Source organism: Electrona antarctica (genome assembly GCF_951216825.1).
Source record: "Electrona antarctica genome assembly, chromosome: 5".
Classification (NCBI taxonomy): Eukaryota; Metazoa; Chordata; class Actinopteri; order Myctophiformes; family Myctophidae; genus Electrona; species Electrona antarctica.
Genome location: NC_136810.1, coordinates 7,695,255 through 7,717,033, shown reverse-complemented (window position 1 = coordinate 7,717,033; position 21,779 = coordinate 7,695,255). Strand labels below are relative to the sequence as shown.

Sequence of the window (21,779 nt, the reverse complement as noted above, 5' to 3'; positions counted from 1 at the left end):
GGGTGCTGGCGGCGTGTTTCCTCCTCCGCGTCATCAGTGCCCATACCTGAGGCGGGGTTGCCGAAAGGGCCTTTCTGTGTGGAGTTTGCATGTTCTCCCCGTGTCCCCTAGGGTAGGTACCCTCACAAAAAAACATGCAGTAATCCTGGTCTCTGAACTGCCTCCCCCTGGCCAGCCGGGGTGCCTGATGGAGGGGAAAGGAACTGGTTGGAATAACGTGTTCCCTCCACACGCTACGTCAAACCCCCTGTCAGGTGTAAAGGAGCAACTTGGACACTCAGGCATGAAGGAAGCATGAGTTCAAGTCTGTTGCTCTCCCCATGGGGACTAGGTTGGCGGAGGGTGTATAGAGCAGAGGATCACATTAGATAATTGACACAGGGGTGAAAAATGGGTTACACAATCGTGGGATAAAAATGATTTTAAAAAAAAACGAATTGCTCCCTGAATGCTCACTGTGTTACTAGTTTACACTGAGGAACAAAGCCAACATCAGCACTCCTTATCATTGCCCACATAACTTTCTCTTTTCAGCAATCGTCTATGTTTTCTCCCCTCTCTCTCTTCCACTCTCTTTTTGTGACTCAATTAAGCACTTAAACCCTATACACTTCATTACCTGCAGCACTCCCCTGGGGGTCCTCACTATGTCTCAGCCCCCTCATTTTGTCCCTCTAGTCTACACCAAATCACGTCCTGGTAAAACTGTCAAATGGTGCAGGTCAAGAAGGATTAGTCAAAAAAGGCTGATGGAGGACGAGGAGTGGGAGGCAGCCTGAGCGGTGTGCTGTGCTGTGTGAGTGTTGTTTCAGTACAAATGGGCACAGCACAAGCACACAGAGCCAAACTCCCACGTTAACTCCTCAACTCACCCCCTGTGGTACTACCATCTGCTCAGGCATTGTTCCTACTGCAGGGATGCGAGGCTGTGGACGTACTGTACGTATGTGTGAGTCGTTGGCAAACTATGGTCTGCATTTCTAGTGTGTAGTGCCTTTATCCACATACGTAGTTAATTCACCCGATGACATGCTGACCAAGCATTTAGCGGATGGGGACATCGCAATGCTGGCTTGTGGTGGACAATTTGTCAAAAGAATGTTTTTGCCACGGACATACGGTACATATGCATATTTGTAAGGCTTATATTGTTGATGCTGCTTTGTACTGAACCTAGATCTTGTACAAGTTTGAAAAACAAATACAAATTTGAATTATATATATATTAAAAAAAAGAGAAACAAATAAAGGGCTAGCACTGAATGACCATAACAGGTCTGTAACTCTCAGAGTTTGTACACTCTCAGAGTAACTCTCAGTGTTTGTACACTCTCAGAGTTAACTCTCAGTGTTTGTACACTCTCAGAGTTAACTCTCAGTGTTTGTACACTCTCAGTGTTTGTACACTCTCAGTGTTTGTACACTCTCAGTGTTTGTACACTCTCAGTGTTTGTACACTCTCAGTGTTTGTACACTCTCAGTGTTTGTACACTCTCAGTGTTTGTACACTCTCAGTGTTTGTACACTCTCAGTGTTTGTACACTCTCAGTGTTTGTACACTCTCAGTGTTTGTACACTCTCAGAGTAACTCAGTGTTTGTACACTCTCAGAGTAACTCAGTGTTTGTACACTCTCAGAGTAACTCTCAGTGTTTGTACACTCTCAGAGTTACTCTCAGTGTTTGTACACTCTCAGTGTTTGTACTCTCAGAGTAACTCAGTGTTTGTACTCTCAGAGTTACTCTCAGTGTTTGTACTCTCAGAGTAACTCTCAGTGTTTGTACACTCTCAGAGTAACTCTGTGTTTGTACACTCTCAGAGTAACTCTCAGTGTTTGTACTCTCAGAGTAACTCAGTGTTTGTACTCTCAGAGTTACTCTCAGTGTTTGTACTCTCAGAGTAACTCTCAGTGTTTGTACACTCTCAGAGTAACTCTGTGTTTGTACACTCTCAGAGTAACTCTCAGTGTTTGTACACTCTCAGAGTAACTCTCAGTGTTTGTACACTCTCAGAGTAACTCTCAGTGTTTGTACACTCTCAGAGTAACTCTCAGTGTTTGTACACTCTCAGAGTAACTCTCAGTGATTGTACACTCTCAGAGTAACTCTCAGTGTTTGTACACTCTCAGAGTAACTCAGTGTTTGTACACTCTCAGAGTAACTCTCAGTGTTTGTACACTCTCAGAGTAACTCAGTGTTTGTACACTCTCAGAGTAACTCAGTGTTTGTACACTCTCAGAGTAACTCAGTGTTTGTACACTCTCAGAGTAACTCTCAGTGTTTGTACACTCTCAGAGTAACTCAGTGTTTGTACACTCTCAGAGTAACTCAGTGTTTGTACACTCTCAGAGTAACTCTCAGTGTTTGTACACTCTCAGAGTAACTCTCAGTGTTTGTACACTCTCAGAGTAACTCTCAGTGTTTGTACACTCTCAGAGTAACTCATTGTTTGTACACTCTCAGAGTAACTCAGTGTTTGTACACTCTCAGAGTAACTCTCAGTGTTTGTACACTCTCAGAGTAACTCATTGTTTGTACACTCTCAGAGTAACTCAGTGTTTGTACACTCTCAGAGTAACTCATTGTTTGTACACTCTCAGAGTAACTCTCAGTGTTTGTACACTCTCAGAGTAACTCTCAGTGTTTGTACACTCTCAGAGTAACTCAGTGTTTGTACACTCTCAGAGTTAAGCGGATCCTTGAAAATAAAATATTTGAGAACCACTATTACTAGTGGACTCTTAAACCTGAGATCAGATTCTAAAAATGTCTTCTACATCCTGACAGTTTTCTGAAAAAGCTATGTTTCTATGTCAGTGGTTCTTCGATTTTTCAAAAATAGCAGACCTACAAGCTCGTAGCGCGCCACTCGGTGGCGCGCTATGAGCTTGTAGATCTGCTATTTTTCAATAGCTAAAGCACAACATAATGCTAACACCAAAAGGGGTTCCCGTCCAAAATGGGTTAATAGTGTCGTAGTAAATCGGTGTCATTGTCATACATATTCTGAAAAAAACTTGGAGACTTCACATTCAGGGTCTTATGATCAAAATAAGAACATTACAATATGTTGCATATAATGGACAAATTAGTCAGTGTACGAACATATTGATGACCCCTGCCACATGCACGCTGCCAGTAGGCCAAGAATTCCTGAATATTCTTTTCCTGATACGTTTTTACAATATTTTACAAAAAGCTCCAATTATTTTATAGGCCTACTGAATGCCATAGATTGGTCACATGCCATCTGAGATCCACACGGAAGTAATGCCACGTCTTGTTTTAATCTTTACAACAAGAATAACATAATTACTTCTAAAGAAAAGACATTCACTGAATTAATACATATATTATTTACATGTGCAGATTATCAACTACTACACACTATCTTTCACGAGTTGACATTTCCAAGACAAGAAAGACACCAGTGCAGTGAGCAGACTGAGCACTCAGAGCAGACAACGGTGACATTATGTGCAACGACAGTCATCTCAGTTGACATTTTCCAAGTGGGGGGAAAAGAATAACCTCTTCATCCAGACAGACTGCATACTGACTGGGTGGGGAGGATTTCTGTTCATTCCAAATACATATTTTATATCATCCCCAGGATGAAGGAATAGTGTGCCTTGTATTCTTGAGTATGCATTACAGTAACAGTACACACTGTATACTGTACAGAGATCATATGGAACATCTCCTGTAAGGAGGCTAATATTAGTGGTGCAATGGATACTCCAACTAATCAGTGACAGTGTAATCGATTTTATTAAAATAATTGATTTTGGTGGGACAATTACATTTGTATTACAAACTATAAAATAGTGCTTAAGTTGGGTATTTTTATGCGCTTCTCTGTCATTTGATTAATTGAAAAAGGACAATATAGCGTAATAGCGTGAGTAACTATCAACTTGATAGTTTTCATCCAGCAATGTTATGTATTCAATGTGGGAAAGGGGCTTAGCCTACTGATACCTTGAAGCAGGTAATCCAGCGCAGCGACGGCTCATTAGGACATGGAAGGCAGGAGGTTATTTCTAATTATCTCTCCCCGGACTCCCCCCATTCATTCGCTAGTAGTTAATTCATATATACTCCCACTAATCAGTCTGTCTGTTTCTCATTCACTGTAAGCTAACTCCCTCACGCCCACAACCACAATACAACCAGGTGGTCCTTTTAAGCAGTCACTACTCAGTGTTCACTCTATGCTAGCTGACAACAGTGGTTGTTCAGATGTCAGAGTTTAAATTCCCTCCACCTCCCCCGGCCTCCTCCCTGTGGCATTTAGTTCTGTTATGGGTGATTCTGTGATTATAATGTGATTTACGGATTGTACTATGATCATGTGATATGTATCCATGTGGTATATTTATGGCATGCATTGAAAGTTATGTTTATGTCTTTATCTTATGCTCTGCTCTGGGGGTTGTTGTTGATATCAGATGTTGTGTCTCGGTGCACAGGTAATCTGTGATATCACATGAGCAGAGCCACACCGCCAAACGAAATGCAATAGTTTTGCAATAAATGGTTATGGTCAATCCTGAGCTGAGGAGTCTAAATTGAATATTTTAATGGCGCGCCAATGACATGTGTGTGCGCACGCGCACGCACACGCACACGCACACACACACACACACACACACACACACACACACACACACACACACACACCTAACTTTATCTTCTCACATGCTTCCTTACCGTTTCTTCCTCTCCATCCAGGCCTAATAGTCTTTCTGGGGATGGCGGTTGGAGCGTTCGTATGGGGCGGCCTGGCAGACAAGGTCGGCCGTAGACGCTGTCTGATCGTGGCGTTGGGCATCAACTGCGTCTTCACCTTCCTGTCCTCGTTCGCTCAGGGCTATGGCTTCTTCCTCTTCTTCAGACTCTTCTCTGGCATCGGGTAAGAAGGAGGATGACAGATATCGGTTATCTGGGTGTTATTGGGTTGAAAATATACAAAACACACACAGACACACTCAGTCTCTGTCTCACAAATGCAGACGCACACACACAAAACGGCAGAAAGGAGATAAGAAAGGGAGTGAGATAAGAGTAAGAGGAAGAGAGGCAGATAGTCAAACAGCAGAAGAGACAGACAGATACTAGTACAGATACTGTACTGGAGGCAGTATATCAGAGACAGACAGATACTAGTACAGATACTGTACTATAGGCAGTATATCTATCAGATACTAGTACAGATACTGTACTGGAGGCAGTATATCCCGAGAGCATCCAATATTTATGCGATGGGGATAGATGAAAAATATGTGTGGGATAGCAGAAAATACTTGTAGATGAGCTATTTACGGAGAGTTGGTGTAGAGGGTTTAAAAGGTTAACTAACTGTCACATTAAAATGAATCTGACATATTAATAGAAAAGATAATGTACACCAAGTCAAACAAGTCTATGAAGCCATCTATGAAATCTATGAAAAAGTGTGATCTGCAACAGAGTTTTAAACTATATGTATTGGGGGTCTCTGCTTCTCTCTCTCCCTCTCACAAGGGGTCCTTGGGCTGAAAAAACGTTGAAAGACCCTACTGTAGGGGAACGAATAGAGGGAGAGAAACATGCAGACAGTATATATACAGTATACTGCAGTGTAACACCCTAGAATAGCCAGTCCACAGGGATGCACACGCATACCTAAGGAGAAACCAGGTCATATACTGCAGACAGACTGCAGTGAATTTGGAATCCAACACCTATAACACTGTAACACAGTTTGATGTTCAGTTTGATGTTCCACGAGTAAAACTCACCAAGCAAACAAAAGCAATTATGTTCTCTCCTCTGCAGTCTGCATCAGAGAAATGGAAAAACCCTCAGGAAGATCTATTACATTTGTATTGGCTGAATCTCTTTCAGCAGACGTGTGAATTGGTATGCGTAGCTTGTCTGTACGGTGGGTTTGCTAAGACTGTGTGGCCTTTGGAAGAGTATGTAGCGTAGCCCAACTCACCTGGGAGTGGAATCCTCCTGGATATTTTATGTGATGTGACCACAGGAGTGGTAGAGCTTCTTGAAGGGGGCACATCACAGTACATCTAAACGATATTATGTCCCATATGCCAACATAATTCATTCTCAAAGGTTTTACCTACAGGCAGTTTAGCCGGCGGCAGCAATACACACAGATAGCGTATGATGACACTGCGAGGGATTATGACATTCAAGTACAAATCTCTTCTCATTTACTGGCATCATCATTAACTTACTAGTTAATGATGATGAGTGCTGATCAGTTGTTCCGTATCAGGGCTAGAGATGTACTGATCATGTTGTTCCGTATCAGGGCTAGAGATGTACTGATCAGTTGTTCCGTATCAGGGCTAGAGATGTACTGATCATGTTGTTCCGTATCAGGGCTAGAGATGTACTGATCAGTTGTTCCGTATCAGGGCTAGAGATGTGCTGATCAGTTGTTCCGTATTAGGGCTAGAGATGGACTGATGCAATTATTTCGGTATCGGACAGTGGCTCTCAAAGTGGGGTCGAGGGACCATCTGGGTTCCTTGTTCCAAATGGACCCTTACAGGTCTGTAACTCTGAGTGTACAAATGTACCCTTACACTCTCAGTTATGGGGGTCCTTGAAATACGATACAACTTTATTGTCAGCTTTCACTGAAATTTGCTTTGCGTCCATGACGTCACCGTTCAAGATACAGACAAGACATACACAATACAATACACAAGGTACATTACAGGACACAACTCACAGAAGCAGACAGGAACAAGAACAATAGAACGATATGTTCTATTGTTCTTGTTCCTGTCTTGGTTTACCGATTTTGGTTTAAAAGCAGAACAGACTGGTGTACAAAAGAGTTCTTTAGCCTGTTTTCTTATATTTTGGGACTCTAAACCGCCTCATGGAGGGCAATAGTTGATATTCATCATTTAAAACATTTAAGGGGTCAGAGGAGATGCTCTTCGCCAGTCTAAGCATGCTATTGGTCTGGGCTTCTTTAAAGGAACGCAACACAACCTCGACTGGCCTACCAACAATTTTAGCGCATATCTTAATTTGGCTATACAGTTTGTTCTTATATACCATTGATAAGCTGTTAAACCAGGCCGTGCTACAGTACAACATCACAGTTTGAACAACAGACGTATAGAAAAGAGACAAGATCTGACTGCTAGCACCAAACGATCTAAGTCGGCGTAGGGAGTACATACGCTGCTGTATCCTCTTACAAATATAGTCAATATGAGATGGCCATGATAAGGTTTGAGAACCACTGATGATCTAGGAACAAATAAGAATTCCATTAATAATTGTTAATGTGTTAAATCATAAGGTAAATACTACGGTAAAAGTATAAAACGGTCATGCAGGCAATCAAAATATAAAATATCATGTGACAAATTATGTGGCATCAAAATGGCAGCTTTTCCGATACTGGTATCGGAACAATTAGGGCATCTCCAGCAAACCATGTAGATGTCTGACCATACATCTCTCTCTCTCTCTCTCTCAGTGTTGGAGGCACCATACCGATCGTCTACTCATACTTCTCAGAGTTCCTTCGGATGGACAAGAGAGGAGAGCATCTTTCCTGGCTGTGCATGTTTTGGATGATTGGAGGGATATACGCCTCGTTCACAGCCTGGGGAATCATACCACGATACGGTAAAGGCTTTGTGGCCCGGGGAATACAGAGAGACCATTTATATTGAGCAGGGGTCTTCAATTTTTCTTTCAGGCCAAGTGACCTCTTAGCTGGGAGAGAGATGAAGCACTACATATTGTATAAAATGATGTTGCAATTTAAACTTTTTCATAGATAGATTTCATTAATAGCTTCATAGACTTGATGATAGTGACAACACTGTACTGTATGTTGGATTCATGTTTATGTGTATCTTCAGACATTTAACCACTTAAACCGTCAATATGTATAAACTCGACCTTTCACTCTGTAATTAGTCCCTGACTCCCTCTACACCAGGGTTGCCCACACTTTTCTGACCTGTACTGAGAGCTACTTTCAAAATGACCAGCTCAACAAGATCTAACCACGAAAAATATATTAGGGGAGGGGGGGGGGGGGCTTTGGAACATTGGGTCACCAAAATCAGTAGGGTTCATCCTTGCTGCACGCATTGCGTTTCATGGCAATATGGCCATTAGAGTTTCTGATAAATTGTTTGCCGACTGCTGAGCAAAGGCCACTGAGTCACCAAGATCAATAGGCTCCATCCTTTTGGGAACATGACGGTGCACAGTAAATGCCATGGAAATCCAGCCAATAGCTTTTGATATAATCTTGTTTGGGAGTCAAATGTGTGCAAGCTAGTGGCTATTTTGGCCTATGAATACATGAGATATGCTGCTTGGGACCAAAGTGATGGTTGGACCAACAGGCATAGTCATCTTAATTGATAGGAAAAAAAAATCTGAAAAATGTGTTGCATATGCAAATAAAAACTAAACTGAAATGTTTACTAGTGGACAAGAAAACTAAAAGAGATGTAATTTTATGTTTGGATGCACTCTGAAAATAGCCGATCTACAAGCTCACAATGAGCCGCAGCGCTATTTTCAGAGTGCAACCAAGTGTAAAATCAACGACAACATCAAAGCCTGTAAAAACACATTTTTTGTTGACAAAATCAACTGTAGATTTAGTCGACTAAAACGAGACTAAAGCATTTCAGATGACTACAGAAAACTAAATAAAATGTTACTCAAAAGACTATGACTAAAACTAAACTTTGATTGATTGATTGATTGAAAATTTTATTAACAGTTTGCAGAATACAGTACATTTCAAGCACAAACTCAATACAAAGGCTGTTAACTGTGAGTGGACGACCCAATTAAGCATTACACTTGTTTACAACAGGGTCCACCATGTTCAATTCATCAAAGAAACTAACACTAGTGTGTGCATGTCTCTATGTTCCAGGCTGGGGCTTCAGCATGGGTACAGAGTTCCAGTTCCATAGCTGGCGTGTGTTCGTGCTGGTAGCAGCGCTCCCTGCCATCGGCTCCCTGGTGGGCCTCATGTTCATGCCTGAGAGCCCTCGCTTCCTCCTGGAGGTGAGAGACCACTGTGGCGTGGAGCAGGAAACCCTTGGTGTGGCGGCCTGATGCAACACATATTGATTCCTCCTGCAAAAACACTGCTCTGATGCCTATTGTGCATTGATTGATAAAAAGAAAAAGAAAATAAGTGTGTGTGTGTGTGTGTGTGTGTGTGCTCGCGTGCATATATCATTTTTGTTTGGCTGAAAGATCCAATCCTTAAACATACAGTAGCCTTGACGACGTTGCACTGCAGGCTTATGCACAAAGCTTTCATGTAATTTAGATAGCATGTTATGTACTGTAGACATATGCCAGGTTAGGCGGCGCGTATAGTTTCAATGTAGAGATTAGTTTGATCTAAACGGTATTACCGTTTAGACTGATTATAGGTTGTTGGTTTACCTATGGTCCTAGATTTGTATTACCTCATGTTTATCTTGTTTACTGTAAGTCGCTCTGCTAAATGCTTAAAATTGAAAAATTATAAATAATATACATTTGAAGATGTCCAAGTAAACTGTTCAAAGATAGGTGGATGATGTGGATGATGATGTTGGAACATCATTACTTCATTCTGACATTTTGTCTGTCTCAGAATTACATGGCATAATGCATTAACAAAAAAGTGAATTAACATTTTCACTTTTTGTATGTGCGCGACTGCGTGCGTGCGTGTGTGTGTGTGTGTGTGTGTGTGTGCGTGCCCATGTGTGGAGCAGAATGCCAAGCATGACGAGGCTTGGATGATTCTGAAACAGGTGCATGACACTAACTGGAGGGCCAAGGGACAGCCAGAGAAGGTCTTCACTGTGAGTACATGTACAGTAGAGGTTACAGTAATATACAGTAGCTATATTAACCCATTTAGGCCTGACCTCGAAATTTAAAAAAAATATCTTCTAAATCCTCCAGTTTTCTGAAATAAATATTTTCACGATTTTTCAAAAATAGCAGACCTACAAGCTCGTAGCGCGCCACTCGGTGGCGCGCTACGAGCTTGTAGATCTGCTATTTTTCAATAGCTAAATTATAACAATGTTTAAAACACCAAAAGGGGTTCCTGCCCAAAGTGGGTTAACCCATTAAATCCAGGAAAGCATCTGTGACATTAGGAGCACAATACGTTTAACCACTTTTAACAGACTGTTTTATAACTTTGGCTGTTTTTGAAAAATCGTGAAAATCTGTGAAAATCTTTGAATATATATTTTTAAAGTGAACATTTTGAACTCAAATCGTGATCAGATTCAGTGTGTGTAATGCTTGGTGCATATTAGTTCTTGTGCCTCCTGGTGGCAGAAAATAAAATAACAGCAGTAGCCTGAGCGGTGTACCAAATATTTTTTTACATTCTATGGTACCAATGCATAACTTTGTGGGCTAAGTGCTCACTCTCTATATGGATACTTAAGGTGCTGTAAGTGATATATCTTTGCAAAAATAATTGTTAAACATATATTAACCCATTTTGACCTGAGATCAGATTCTAAAAATGTCTGTTTGAAAATTTCTATGTCAGTCGTTCTTCGATTTAAAAAAAATAGCAGACCTACAAGCTCATAGCGCGCCACTCGGTGGCGCGCTATGAGCTTGTAGATCTGCTATTTTTCAATAGCTAAAGCATAACATAATGCTAACACCAAAAGGGGTTAATTCCCGTCTAGAAATGGTTACTACTGGTATTTTAACCCATTCTGCAGTGTTTATTCTGTAACAGAGGTCTCACCAGGTCAGGATACTAATTAGATCCAACTAGGAGAGAGAACAGGATAGCTTAAACAGGATAGCTTACAAGGTAAAATATTTTTTTTTTTAAAAGACACACATAGCAATGATTATATCAGAATGTACTGTAGATATATAGATCATATAGAATATATTTATTTTTGAACAAAATAAACTTTTTTTTCAATGAAGAAATATCACTTAAACCACCTTTAAACATGCTTGTTTGGAGCAGGCCAACTAATAGTGAATAACCACACCACCACACGATGTTATTTCAGGTCACCCACATTAAGTATGTACATGTTGACGTCCACATGTTGCAGTAGTGGTGCTTATTATGTTGTTTTATTTCAGGTCACCCACATTAAGTATGTACATGTTGAAGCCCACATGATGTTGCAGTAGTGGTGCTTATGTTGTGTTATTTCAGGTCACCCACATCAAGGCTCCTAAGACATGTTGAAGTGTTGCAGTAGTGGTGCTTTATGTTGTGTTATTTCAGGTCACCCACATCAAGGCTCCTAAGACATGTTGAAGTGTTGCAGTAGTGGTGCTTTATGTTGTGTTATTTCAGGTCACCCACATCAAGGCTCCTAAGACAGCAGAGGATGAGTTCATAGAGATTCAAACTGCTACTGGAACGTCTGTCCAGCGATGGGCAGTGCGCTCACTGACACTCTGCAAACTGGTATGTACTGTACTACTACAGCAGTGGTGCTTCTCAACCTTTTCAGGCCGTTAGATATCAGTAGAGATTATGGTGGGTATCCTTTAGGATTAGTAAAGATCCCTCTAACAGTCCGCAACAGAAAAGTGGACCTCTAGGGCAGTGGTTCCCAAACTTTTTCATGTCAAGGACCCCCACATTGACACTAATCAGCCTGCGGACCCCCATTTGAAAAGATATGCCAGGGACCCCTCCATAAGAGAAGATTTCTACGGCTCTAGCAGTGATTCTCAACCTGCTTAATTTCAAGGACCCCCAATTTGACATGCTTTTAGGCTACGGAACCCCCATTTAATAGCATTTCTATCTCTGGGACCCCAATTTATATTGTAAAAATCAATGTTAATTTAACTCTGAGGTATCTTTCCCAGGTATTAAAGAATGTTGCGTCCCTTCTGTCCGCTGAGCTGCGGTTTGCTACTCTCTTCATGGCCATCATCTGGTTCTGCATGGCGTTCAGGTTGGTTTATGGAACGGGTTATCAAAGTACTGTTTCTTTTGTACCTACAGTATACTGTATGAATTACCATTATGTATTGCATTAAACCTAATACAATACACAATGTTAATGAAAATACAGACAGTAGGTAGTGGTACGAAATGACTGCTGTTGTAGCCAATTTGTCCAATATATTTGTATTTAGGTTTCTAAAGTTAACTAAAGTATAACTTAAACCAAATACAATACACAATGTTAATGAAAATACAGACAGTAGGTAGTGGTACGAAATTACTGCTGTTTTTCAATTTGTCCAATATATTTGTATTTAGGTTTCTAAAGTTAACATACATATAACTTAATGCATTTGAAAGTAAATACAAATGTTGCTTTTCACTTTTCCAATAGCAAAAAGTGGCACACTTCAGAATTGCAATACAAAAATAGGGCATTAATTAATTACAAAAGAGGTTAAAATACTAATAGATAAGCGGTTTCTGCCTGACAGTATATACAGTATGAAATGTGGCCCTCTGGAGTGGAAATATAGTGGCCCACCCCTGGTATAAAATGTTTATTGTGGTCTCCACTGTACTACCCCTGTGTGTTCCAGTTACTATGGCCTGTCTGTGTGGTTCCCTGACATGGTGAGGCACCTTCAGTATGAGGAGTATGAGGCCAAAGTCAAGGTAAATACAAAGGTAACTATGAATGAAATGAAATGTTTACCAGGCTAGGTAGTAGTTACACATACCCACCATCTTCTGTAAAGTAACTAACCTGCCAGCATCTACCTTACCTTAACCATACAACATCCACAGGCCAACCAGTTCAACCGAACAAAGTGAACTAATTCATGCATCTAAATTCGAAGCAACTAAAGCATTAAAACTACACCTGATTTATACTTGGTGGTCGATAGTCGATCTACAAGCTCAGTTAGTTCTACTAATGCTTGTCCATGTCCCTCTGTCTTGTCCCTGTCCATGTCCCTTTGTCTTGTCCCTGTCCATGTCCCTCTGTCTTGTCTGAACATCTTTATCCAGATATTCCACAGAGAGCGAGTGGAGGGCTTCCATTTCAACTTCTCCTTGGAGAACCAGATCCACAGAGAAGGAGAGTACATCAGAGACAAGTATGCACACCTCAGCACCGCCATGTGACATAGATTTACTGCAGGGCCTTTCATTCAGGGCACTCCAATTAATCATACATTTATGTATGTTTAATCATACATTTATGTTTAATTGGAGTGCCCTGAATCTGAAGGTGCAATTCATTCATTCACCATTATGGATCGATTGAATAAAAAAATGAATTGCATCTATTGATTTTCTACCTTATGCTCATTTAACACTGAATGTGTGAGAAAGAATGAACAACAAACACCACCGGTTTCCACTTTCTGGCTAAGAAAGGGCTTAGCTGTAGTTCTGTTCACAGAAAGGGCTTAGCTGTAGTTCTGTTCACTGCAATGAAAACTATTCCGGATACTGTGAGTATACTGTGAATACTGTGAGTTGACGTTTGGCTAAAGTTGAACTGAGTTGTGATTTAGTGCCTGGGCATGCTGAGTGCTTGAAACATGCACAGCTCTCAGTGTTCTCTGGAAGACACAACCAGTGTGTCCTCTTCTATTATTAGCAACGTGGCGAGCAGAAAACAAGCCCACAAAAAGACGTGTATTATTGGGCACACAGCCCGTCTTGCACCTGCAAAAACTAGGATATAGTCAGATATTCTTGTAGCAGTCTTGTTTGATACCACAATGACATTTATAGTATAGTGTTAACTTTACAGTAACAATCAGCTCAGTGGCCTTCTGGTTCGAGTGGCCCCTGAGACTGGGAGGTCAGGGTTTGATCCCTGGCTGGGTCATACCATGCCTCCCTGCTCAGCACTCAGCATCAAGGGTTGGATTGGGGGTAAGTCTTGCGTCAAGTCCAGGGGGTATACAGTACATCAAGTTGCCTCACACTACAGAAACAGGAGATAGGTTCCAGACCGGGGCTGACCTATAGGCCTCACGGCTCTGCAAGTCTTACTACTTCCTTACAGTAACCAGTAAGACACCTGAGGGCAAGAAGCGACCTCGTCCCTGTAAGGCGGATGCGTGCACGCATCCGCAGGTGACAGCAGACTGCTGGGTGCTTTGGCATGGGGGGTCAGATCAACATATGGAATAAATTCAGTACTGGCCATATATGGAGTGTGACTTTTGAGTGTACCGGGTTTGATGTGGTCAGATCAACATATGGAATGTCAGAACAGGTCAGCTCCATATATGGAGATCTAAGGGTGAGTGTACAGGGTTTGATGAGGGCCCAGGTAGGGCCAGGCCTTCATTTTCTGGCCTGATGAGAAAGAACTCTAGTGTGGGAGCGGGGGCAGTGTCTTGAGTAGGGATGGAGCTCGATAACGGATACCCGAAGAATTCCGATAACAAGCTTATTGAGTACCCGGCTGATCAAGTCTGTTATTGAGCATAGCGGCCCATGACGTCATATAAATGTAATCATCCATGCTGGCACAAACATGTCGGTCTAAAAGTGTATTGATACCTGCCAACCAGTGCTGTCTGGGTAAACAAAATGACTCCAGTTAACAGTTTCTTTAATATTATTTTATTCGTAAAAAGGTCAATTGCCTTCCGTCTGAATTTGAAGTCCCTAGTAAAAGATACTGGTCTGTTCAGAATTTATTGTCTCCCGTCTTTCCACTAAATAATAGAAAATGCTCGATAGTAGTCTCGATAAGAACCCGGCTCGTTAAGCCTTGTTGTCACGGTCGATGGCGTGACGTTAGGCCACAACGTCACGTCACCCTATAAAGTATAAAGTATGGCGCACAGAAGCATTGAACAATAATACTACAGGTAAATATCTCATACTACTAAGTATCTCATATTGCGAGTAAGTATTTAGAATCATATATCAAGGACGTACCTAGATATCACTGGGCTCAAGCTACTGACTAGTTCACAGCTCCCTCCCCCTAGTGCCTAAGGCAAGATACAAATCCCCTAAACCACAAGGCCACAAGGCCTTTCCAACACATCCTACTGAGAGCCTCTGCAAGTATAGGAGATCTCAGTTACAAGCCTGATCGATAAGGTACTCGTTATCAATAAAAATTAACAAGCTCCATCCCGTCTTGATTGTACAGGGTTTGATGAGGGCCCAGGTAGGGCCGGGCCTTAATTTTCGGGCCTGTTGAGAACTCTAGTTTTCGCCGGGCTGCCGGGCACAGCTGCACCAATAAAAGTTTGGGGCAGACCCGTCTAGAGTTTAAATGGACATGTATCAGTCAAAAGGGAGACATCGAAGAGGAAGGATGGATGGGGAAGGATCAACATATGGAATGTCAGAACAGGTCAGCTCCATATATGGAGATCTAAGGGTTTGATGTCAGATTATATATAGAGTTGCAGGCCAACACACTGAGGACATCAGGGATCTCCATATATGGGCTTAATATTGATGACATCAGGGATCTCCATCCCTGATGATGTCACGTGATGTCACGATGTGATGGACCAACCAACCAACCGACGGTTTTCATAGTAAATGCGATCTGCGGTCGCAACAAGTATCATATGTTTTATGTTTATGATTAGGACCAGTACAGCACCTTGTTACAGTAAAGACAGGTGTCTGAAAGCCATAATGCATTCTCATTTCTGTTGTCACACAGCAGCATGCTACTCTGGTGTCACGGTGTGAAACATTTACAATTAGCTAAGTGGTGGTATAGGCAATTATTCACCGATATGGGAATTATCTGAATAATAAGCATCAGATTAACCTAATCACGATACATTGAAGGAAATAAACCTCAAGTGGTTTATGCTTCATGTTTGTTAATGTTATCACTTCATTCTGATGCTATATACGGTACTAATACAGTATATTGTATGCAGTCATGCAATACTTAAAGGGAGTGTACAGTGAGCGATCATGTTTGTGTTCTAAATTCCGATAGTAATCATTGCTATGAGTGTTTGTTCAGTGACAGGAGTCTTCCCATCTCTCCAGCCTACAGTACCAACTAGGGCATTAAGCAACTAGTCGACTAGTAAATCCACTAGTCGACCATGTTGGTACTAGTTGACTAGTTGATAAGAAAAAGTTATTTTTTTATTTTTTTCCCGATTTTGTAGGCCTCAAGATCAGGTAGATTATAGAATGTAAATGTACATAGAATTTAAATGTACAAATATTTATTTAAAAAAAAAAACATAACTAGTCGACTAGTAAACTAGGCAACTAGTCAACTAGTAAAAATGACTAGAAGTGAATGCCCTAGTACCAACTGCATACCAAATGCAGGCGGAAGAGCCACACAAATATAATTTACAGGGGGGGGCGGGGGGTTTATCAGGGGTAGAGTGGCCGGATGGTTCCCAGTTCGAACCCGGGCTCCCCCAGAGTTAGTGTCGAAGTGTCCTTGAGCAAGACTCTGAACCACTATTTGATCCCGATGAGCAGGTGGGTATGTGCCTTGCCCTTGCATGGTTTCTGCCGCCATCGGTGTATGAAAGTGTGCGGGAAGGGGTGAATGTAATGCACAATCTATGTAAAGCGCCTTGGATAAAAGCGTTATATAAATGCACCATTTACCATTTACAGTACTGGCTAAAAATGTTAAGTGTTCCAATTCAAAATGTATCTTCTCATTTTGAGCAATATTTCCCCTGGTTGGATAACAAGTGTATCTCGACCTGACATGTATATTACTAAAGAGCTGGAGTGATGGGGGAGGCGGAGAGAGAGCCCTGTTACTGAACAAACACTATAGCAATGGTTATTATCTGGGGAATACACACACACACACACACAATATCACTTACTGTACGCCGCTTTTAAATTCACTTATCATGATGTGGGTGAAGTCGGTAAACCCTTGAGTGGGTTTAAGAAATGCTTCCCCTTCTGAATACAACTGTCAGTACATGCAGCCTATCAGTGGTGGAAAAAGTACTCAATTGTTTTACTTAAGTAAAAGTACCAATACTGCAATTTAGAACTACTTCGTTACAAGTAAAAGTATGGAATTGAAAATGTACTTGAGTAAAAGTACAAAAGTATCGGCATCAAAATGTACTTAAAGTACTAAAAGTAAAAGTACTCATTGTGCAGAATGTGCCATTTCACAAGTTCAAAATGTGTACAAAATCTTTTGAAAATAGCCGATCTACAAGCTCACAATGCGTCGCAACGCGACGCATTGTGAGCTTGTAGATCAGCTATTTTCAAAAGGCCGAAATGTATAGGGTTGAAGTGGTTAATGTATGTTTTCTAATCAAAATCGCCAAAGTAACTAGTAACTAAAGTTTTCAAATAATTGTAGTGAAGTAAAAGTACAAATTTTGTCTCTGAGATGTAGTAGAGTAGAAGTAAAAAGTATTGGAAATTGGAAATACTCAAGTAAAGTACAAATTCCTCAAAATTGTACTTAAGTACAGTACTTAAGTAAAAGTACTTAGTTACTTTCCACCACTGCAGCCTATACAGTATACAACACGGTATACTACTGAAACTTCTATGCCAAATACACAGATTCAAAATGGATGTAATGGGCCTTCCTGTAGCAGAATGGAACCTTTCCAACTAGTCTTCTGGCCAACCACAGAGTGTTTAACAAGATGGGATCCCCTAGTTCAGGGGTTCCCAAACCTTTTCGTGTCAAGGACCCCCAAATCAACATTTATTAGGCCACGGACCCCCTTTTGAAAACATATGCCAGTGACTCCGATAAGGGAGGATTTTTACGGCTCTAGCAGTGATTCCGAAACACATTAATTTCATGGACCCCCAGTTTCACACGCATTATGCTACGGATCCCCGATTTAATGGTATTTCTATCTCTGGGACCTCCAATTTATATTGTAAAACCACTGTTAATTTAACTCAGAGAGTGTACAAATGGAACCAAATGGACCCGTTAGGGTCCATTTGGTTCCATTTGTACACTCTCTGAGTTACAGACCCATAAGGGTCCATTTGGTTCCTAACTATCTGAGCTATAGGTACCCCCTGGAACTCCCTCAAGTACCCCTAGGGGTCCCCGGACCCCACTTTGGGAACCCATGCCCTAGTTAGACCAGGCTAATGTGGCCAGACAAAGGAGCTGCTAATGGACCACTTCACTTATTTCCAACCCATCTACATAATTAGTCCTCAATCTTCATAATTGGTCCTCAATAATTTGTCTACTTATGGTCTGTGTCTCAGAAGAAGGCTGTAGACAGTTCAGAAACATGCCTACCAGTGACATCACTAATGGGGATTCCCAAGTTAATAGAAACTGTAGGCTTTCTATTCCTGGAATGTCAGAATGCTATAAAATGGAAGGCATTCTCACGTTAATAAAAAAAGATCTAAATCTATATATTTTTTTTCAATCCTGTTTCCTGACTCGCAACAATGTCACTGGTAGGCGAGTTTCTGGAGTGTCCACAGCCCTATCAATGAATCAATCAATTAATTAAGCTTTATTTATAGAGCATAATTCAGACAACAATTGTATAGTTCAAGTAACCTGACTCCGCCAGATGGGGCAGCAGTGAGTATTGGCCCGGCCAATGATTGGCCAGGCCGTTTTGTGGCCGGGCATCAAGTCTGCCTGAGAGTTCCCAGATGGGAGCAGGAGGGGGGAACCCAGTGTACTCTCTGCTGCCCCATCTGGCGGAGTCAGGTTATAGTTCAAGTGCTTCACAGAAAGAAAAAAGAAATGAGTAAAAGTAAAACAGGAAAAGTCATGAAACAATCTAAGGCTAATGCTAAAAAGGTGTGTCTTAAGATTATGTTTAAAAGTAGGAAGTAGGGGAAAAAAACATTTTATCATGAGCATTAGGACCAATTATATGAGAATGGGTTGAAAATGGGCGAAGTCGCCCTTTCAGGGACACTGGGCAGACATGGGCGGGTTGGCTGTCAAATGGGTCACGGGGACCTTCTGATTAGCCTCTACCCACTCAGCCATAGCTGCCCTGCATTTCAACCTCAATGCTGTATGCAGACATTTTACAATTACCCAAGGAGGTTGTCATGATGCATCCGGAAGAGCCACAGTATACCTCATCCATTTTGGTGCTGTGGTTGTCAAAGCCATAGAAGCGCGGTCTCCATGTTATCTTTGTGTGTTGGTTTGTTTGTGTGTGTGTGTCTGTGTATGTGTGCCATCCCCACCCCTGTAGGTTCATCAAGCTAGAGATGAAGTCAGTGAAGTTTGAGGACTCACTGTTTGAAGATTGTTATTTTGAGGATATCAGGTCAACAGATACAGTATTTGTGAACTGTACCATCCGGTCCACTGAGTTCTACAACACAGGTAGGTGTCATGTACATGCAGGAAGTTCTACGTCAACCTCTTTGGCTAGCGAAAACAGTTGATCTACAAGCATGCAATGTGTCACATTATGACACACTGCAAGCTTGTAGATCTGTACTTGTAGATCAAGTACAGATCAAGAGGTTTAGATCTTGCACACTGTAAACTCCTGAGCGTTAGTTAATTCAGAGTGAAAAACCAACCCATACAGGTCAGTGGATACGGATAGGTTAAGCAGGTGGATATAAAGGGCTTAATAATAGCTAAAGTTTGTTGTTTGAGAACAGACCAAATACCCAATCTGTTGTCTCCTACAGTACCTACAACATTACTGAGAACAAGGGGTTAGAAGCCAGGCATCGAGCAATCACTATTAGATTAGCTCAGAGGACAGAATTTAGAATTAAGATTCATGTTTGGCACCATGACAGTATCGCAGGGAGTAACAGCCAAACATTTCATTTTTCATGTATTAAATCATCCAAAAAAACAAATAAAAAAAACCCATCTGGACACAAATCAGGTAGGTCAAACAAGCATCGCAATTTCAAAAATCAAGTCCTGTTCAATATGATTGAAACATGATGGACATTTGTCACTGTCATTTGACTACATTATGTTTCACTTATAAAGCATATTGAAACTGGACTGCATTGCAAAGCCACAATACATGTACTTGATACACAGTACATTGTCGAGTAGCTCAGCTACTGGCTCTAATGCAAACCATATACAGTAGTACCGTAAAGTATACAATAGTACTGGTTCTACTGTAACAATGTACAGTAGGCTCTACTGTAGCCATACAGTAGGGTGCTGTGCTTTTCCGCTATCTGCACGTGGCTTGCTTTCTTTGCATGTGAAAAAACTAAACAGCAATTTGCTGTGGTTTTAGGAGTGTCACGATTCTCCAAATCCACACCTCGATCTGGCTTTCGATTTTAAGGTCACGATTGAATTTCATTGTAAATTTAAAATGTTCTAGTTCTAACTCAAGCTGTTGAAAGGTTCCATAGTGGCTCGATCTTCTTTTACATAAATGCACATGCCATTCAAGCGCTTGATAGTAATTTCACTTTTGATTTAAAGTCACAGATTTAATTTGATTTTCTGTAATTTCGATTGATTGATTTATTTCTCTTCCTTTTTTGTGACACCCCTATGTGGTTATTATTAAGTTGTTGATTACACAAACTTTCTTACGTTGTTGAAATGGGTAAATATTATTTAAATCCAACACCTCTAAAAACATTTATTTAAAAGAGATTTATTTGGGGACCAAATAAATGCGACTTCCATATAGAGAGTATGCGCGTGACATCATCATCAAACCCGGAAGTTATGCAGGAATGCCTACTGAGTGGCAAAAAACTACTTTCTGGCCTTGACAGCCCATACATCCAAACAGAAAAGTCCTATCTGATTGCATTAAACAACATTAAACAATTAAACTTTGCCTGTTGCTTTGCCACTCGATGCCATTCACTTTAAGCATGCGCATACCCTCTATAGCGGAAACACAATGCTACACAGTGGATAACACTTATTTATATATGAGGGCATTGAATAAAAGCTGGCAGAAGCATGTGAAAATCCTGTAAGCTATTTACACCCCTAGCAGTGGCGGTGGTTTGCTCTTCACCGTGGCTCGTGACGTCATGTTGTAGTTCGGTGGTCACCTAACCACCGAAAATCCAGACTATGTATGAGCCAAAAGATTTTGATATGTAGTCAACTAAGACTAGACTAAGAGTAAACAATTTCAGATGACTAAAATAGTTCTTCAAAAGAATAACTAAATCAGAATTTGCTGTCAAAAGTAACACTGCTTTAAAGACATGCAACTCTGAAAGTGTACAAATGCATTACATGTGGGAGAATTTCACGCCCCCATATTTGTGCCTATGGAGTGCACAACTTTGTGCGCCAGTTCAGGTGGCCAAGTCATACAGTGTTTCCACACCTAATCGCAAAACGGCCGACAGCAGCGCACGTCTTACACTGTCCGCAGCTTATTTTCCGAGTTTTTAGACAGCTGGTGGATGGAAATTAAGCTCCACCTCCGCGGGCGACTTGCGTGGAGGAGAGCGTTTCCGGGAATCTGGCCATCGCGCAAGTCGTCCGTGGAGGTGGAGCTTAATTTCCATCCACCAGCTGTCTAAAAACCCGGAAAAAGAAGCTGCGCACAGCCGAGAACGTGCGCGGCTCTTTAGTAAGTCTGGCAGCACCTATACACCGTGATGTATGCGTATGCGGAAGTGCCGTTCACGCCTGTGCTTTCTCGCTGTGATACGTTGAAGGCCTCTGCGTCTTCAACCCAGCGTTGTGGGGTCTGCGATTACTGGCCAATCACAGAGCGGCTTCCTACATTACTCGAACAAGGGAAAGGTACCCAGCACGGACAAAAGACGGTCACCACGGGGCTTTCCCACAACTGTGGTGAAACAACAACAACACGGACACACTAGGATTATCTCTCTCTCTCTCTCTCTCTC

The 21,779-nt window shown here is 41.5% G+C and overlaps 1 protein-coding gene across 1 annotated transcript in view; it reads left to right on the top strand.

The window, feature by feature from the left end:
• Positions 1 to 21,779, top strand: part of sv2bb (synaptic vesicle glycoprotein 2Bb) — a gene marked incomplete at its 5' end in the record, with an annotated part of 36,263 nt that overhangs the window by 11,852 nt on the left and 2,632 nt on the right. Inside the window, 9 exons of the mRNA XM_079500642.1 lie at positions 4,733 to 4,913; positions 7,506 to 7,657; positions 8,937 to 9,070; positions 9,778 to 9,867; positions 11,361 to 11,474; positions 11,885 to 11,973; positions 12,566 to 12,641; positions 12,999 to 13,087; positions 19,151 to 19,284. Coding sequence (XP_079356768.1) covers positions 4,733 to 4,913; positions 7,506 to 7,657; positions 8,937 to 9,070; positions 9,778 to 9,867; positions 11,361 to 11,474; positions 11,885 to 11,973; positions 12,566 to 12,641; positions 12,999 to 13,087; positions 19,151 to 19,284 — 1,059 coding nt within the window. The remainder of the gene's footprint in view (positions 1 to 4,732; positions 4,914 to 7,505; positions 7,658 to 8,936; positions 9,071 to 9,777; positions 9,868 to 11,360; positions 11,475 to 11,884; positions 11,974 to 12,565; positions 12,642 to 12,998; positions 13,088 to 19,150; positions 19,285 to 21,779) is intronic.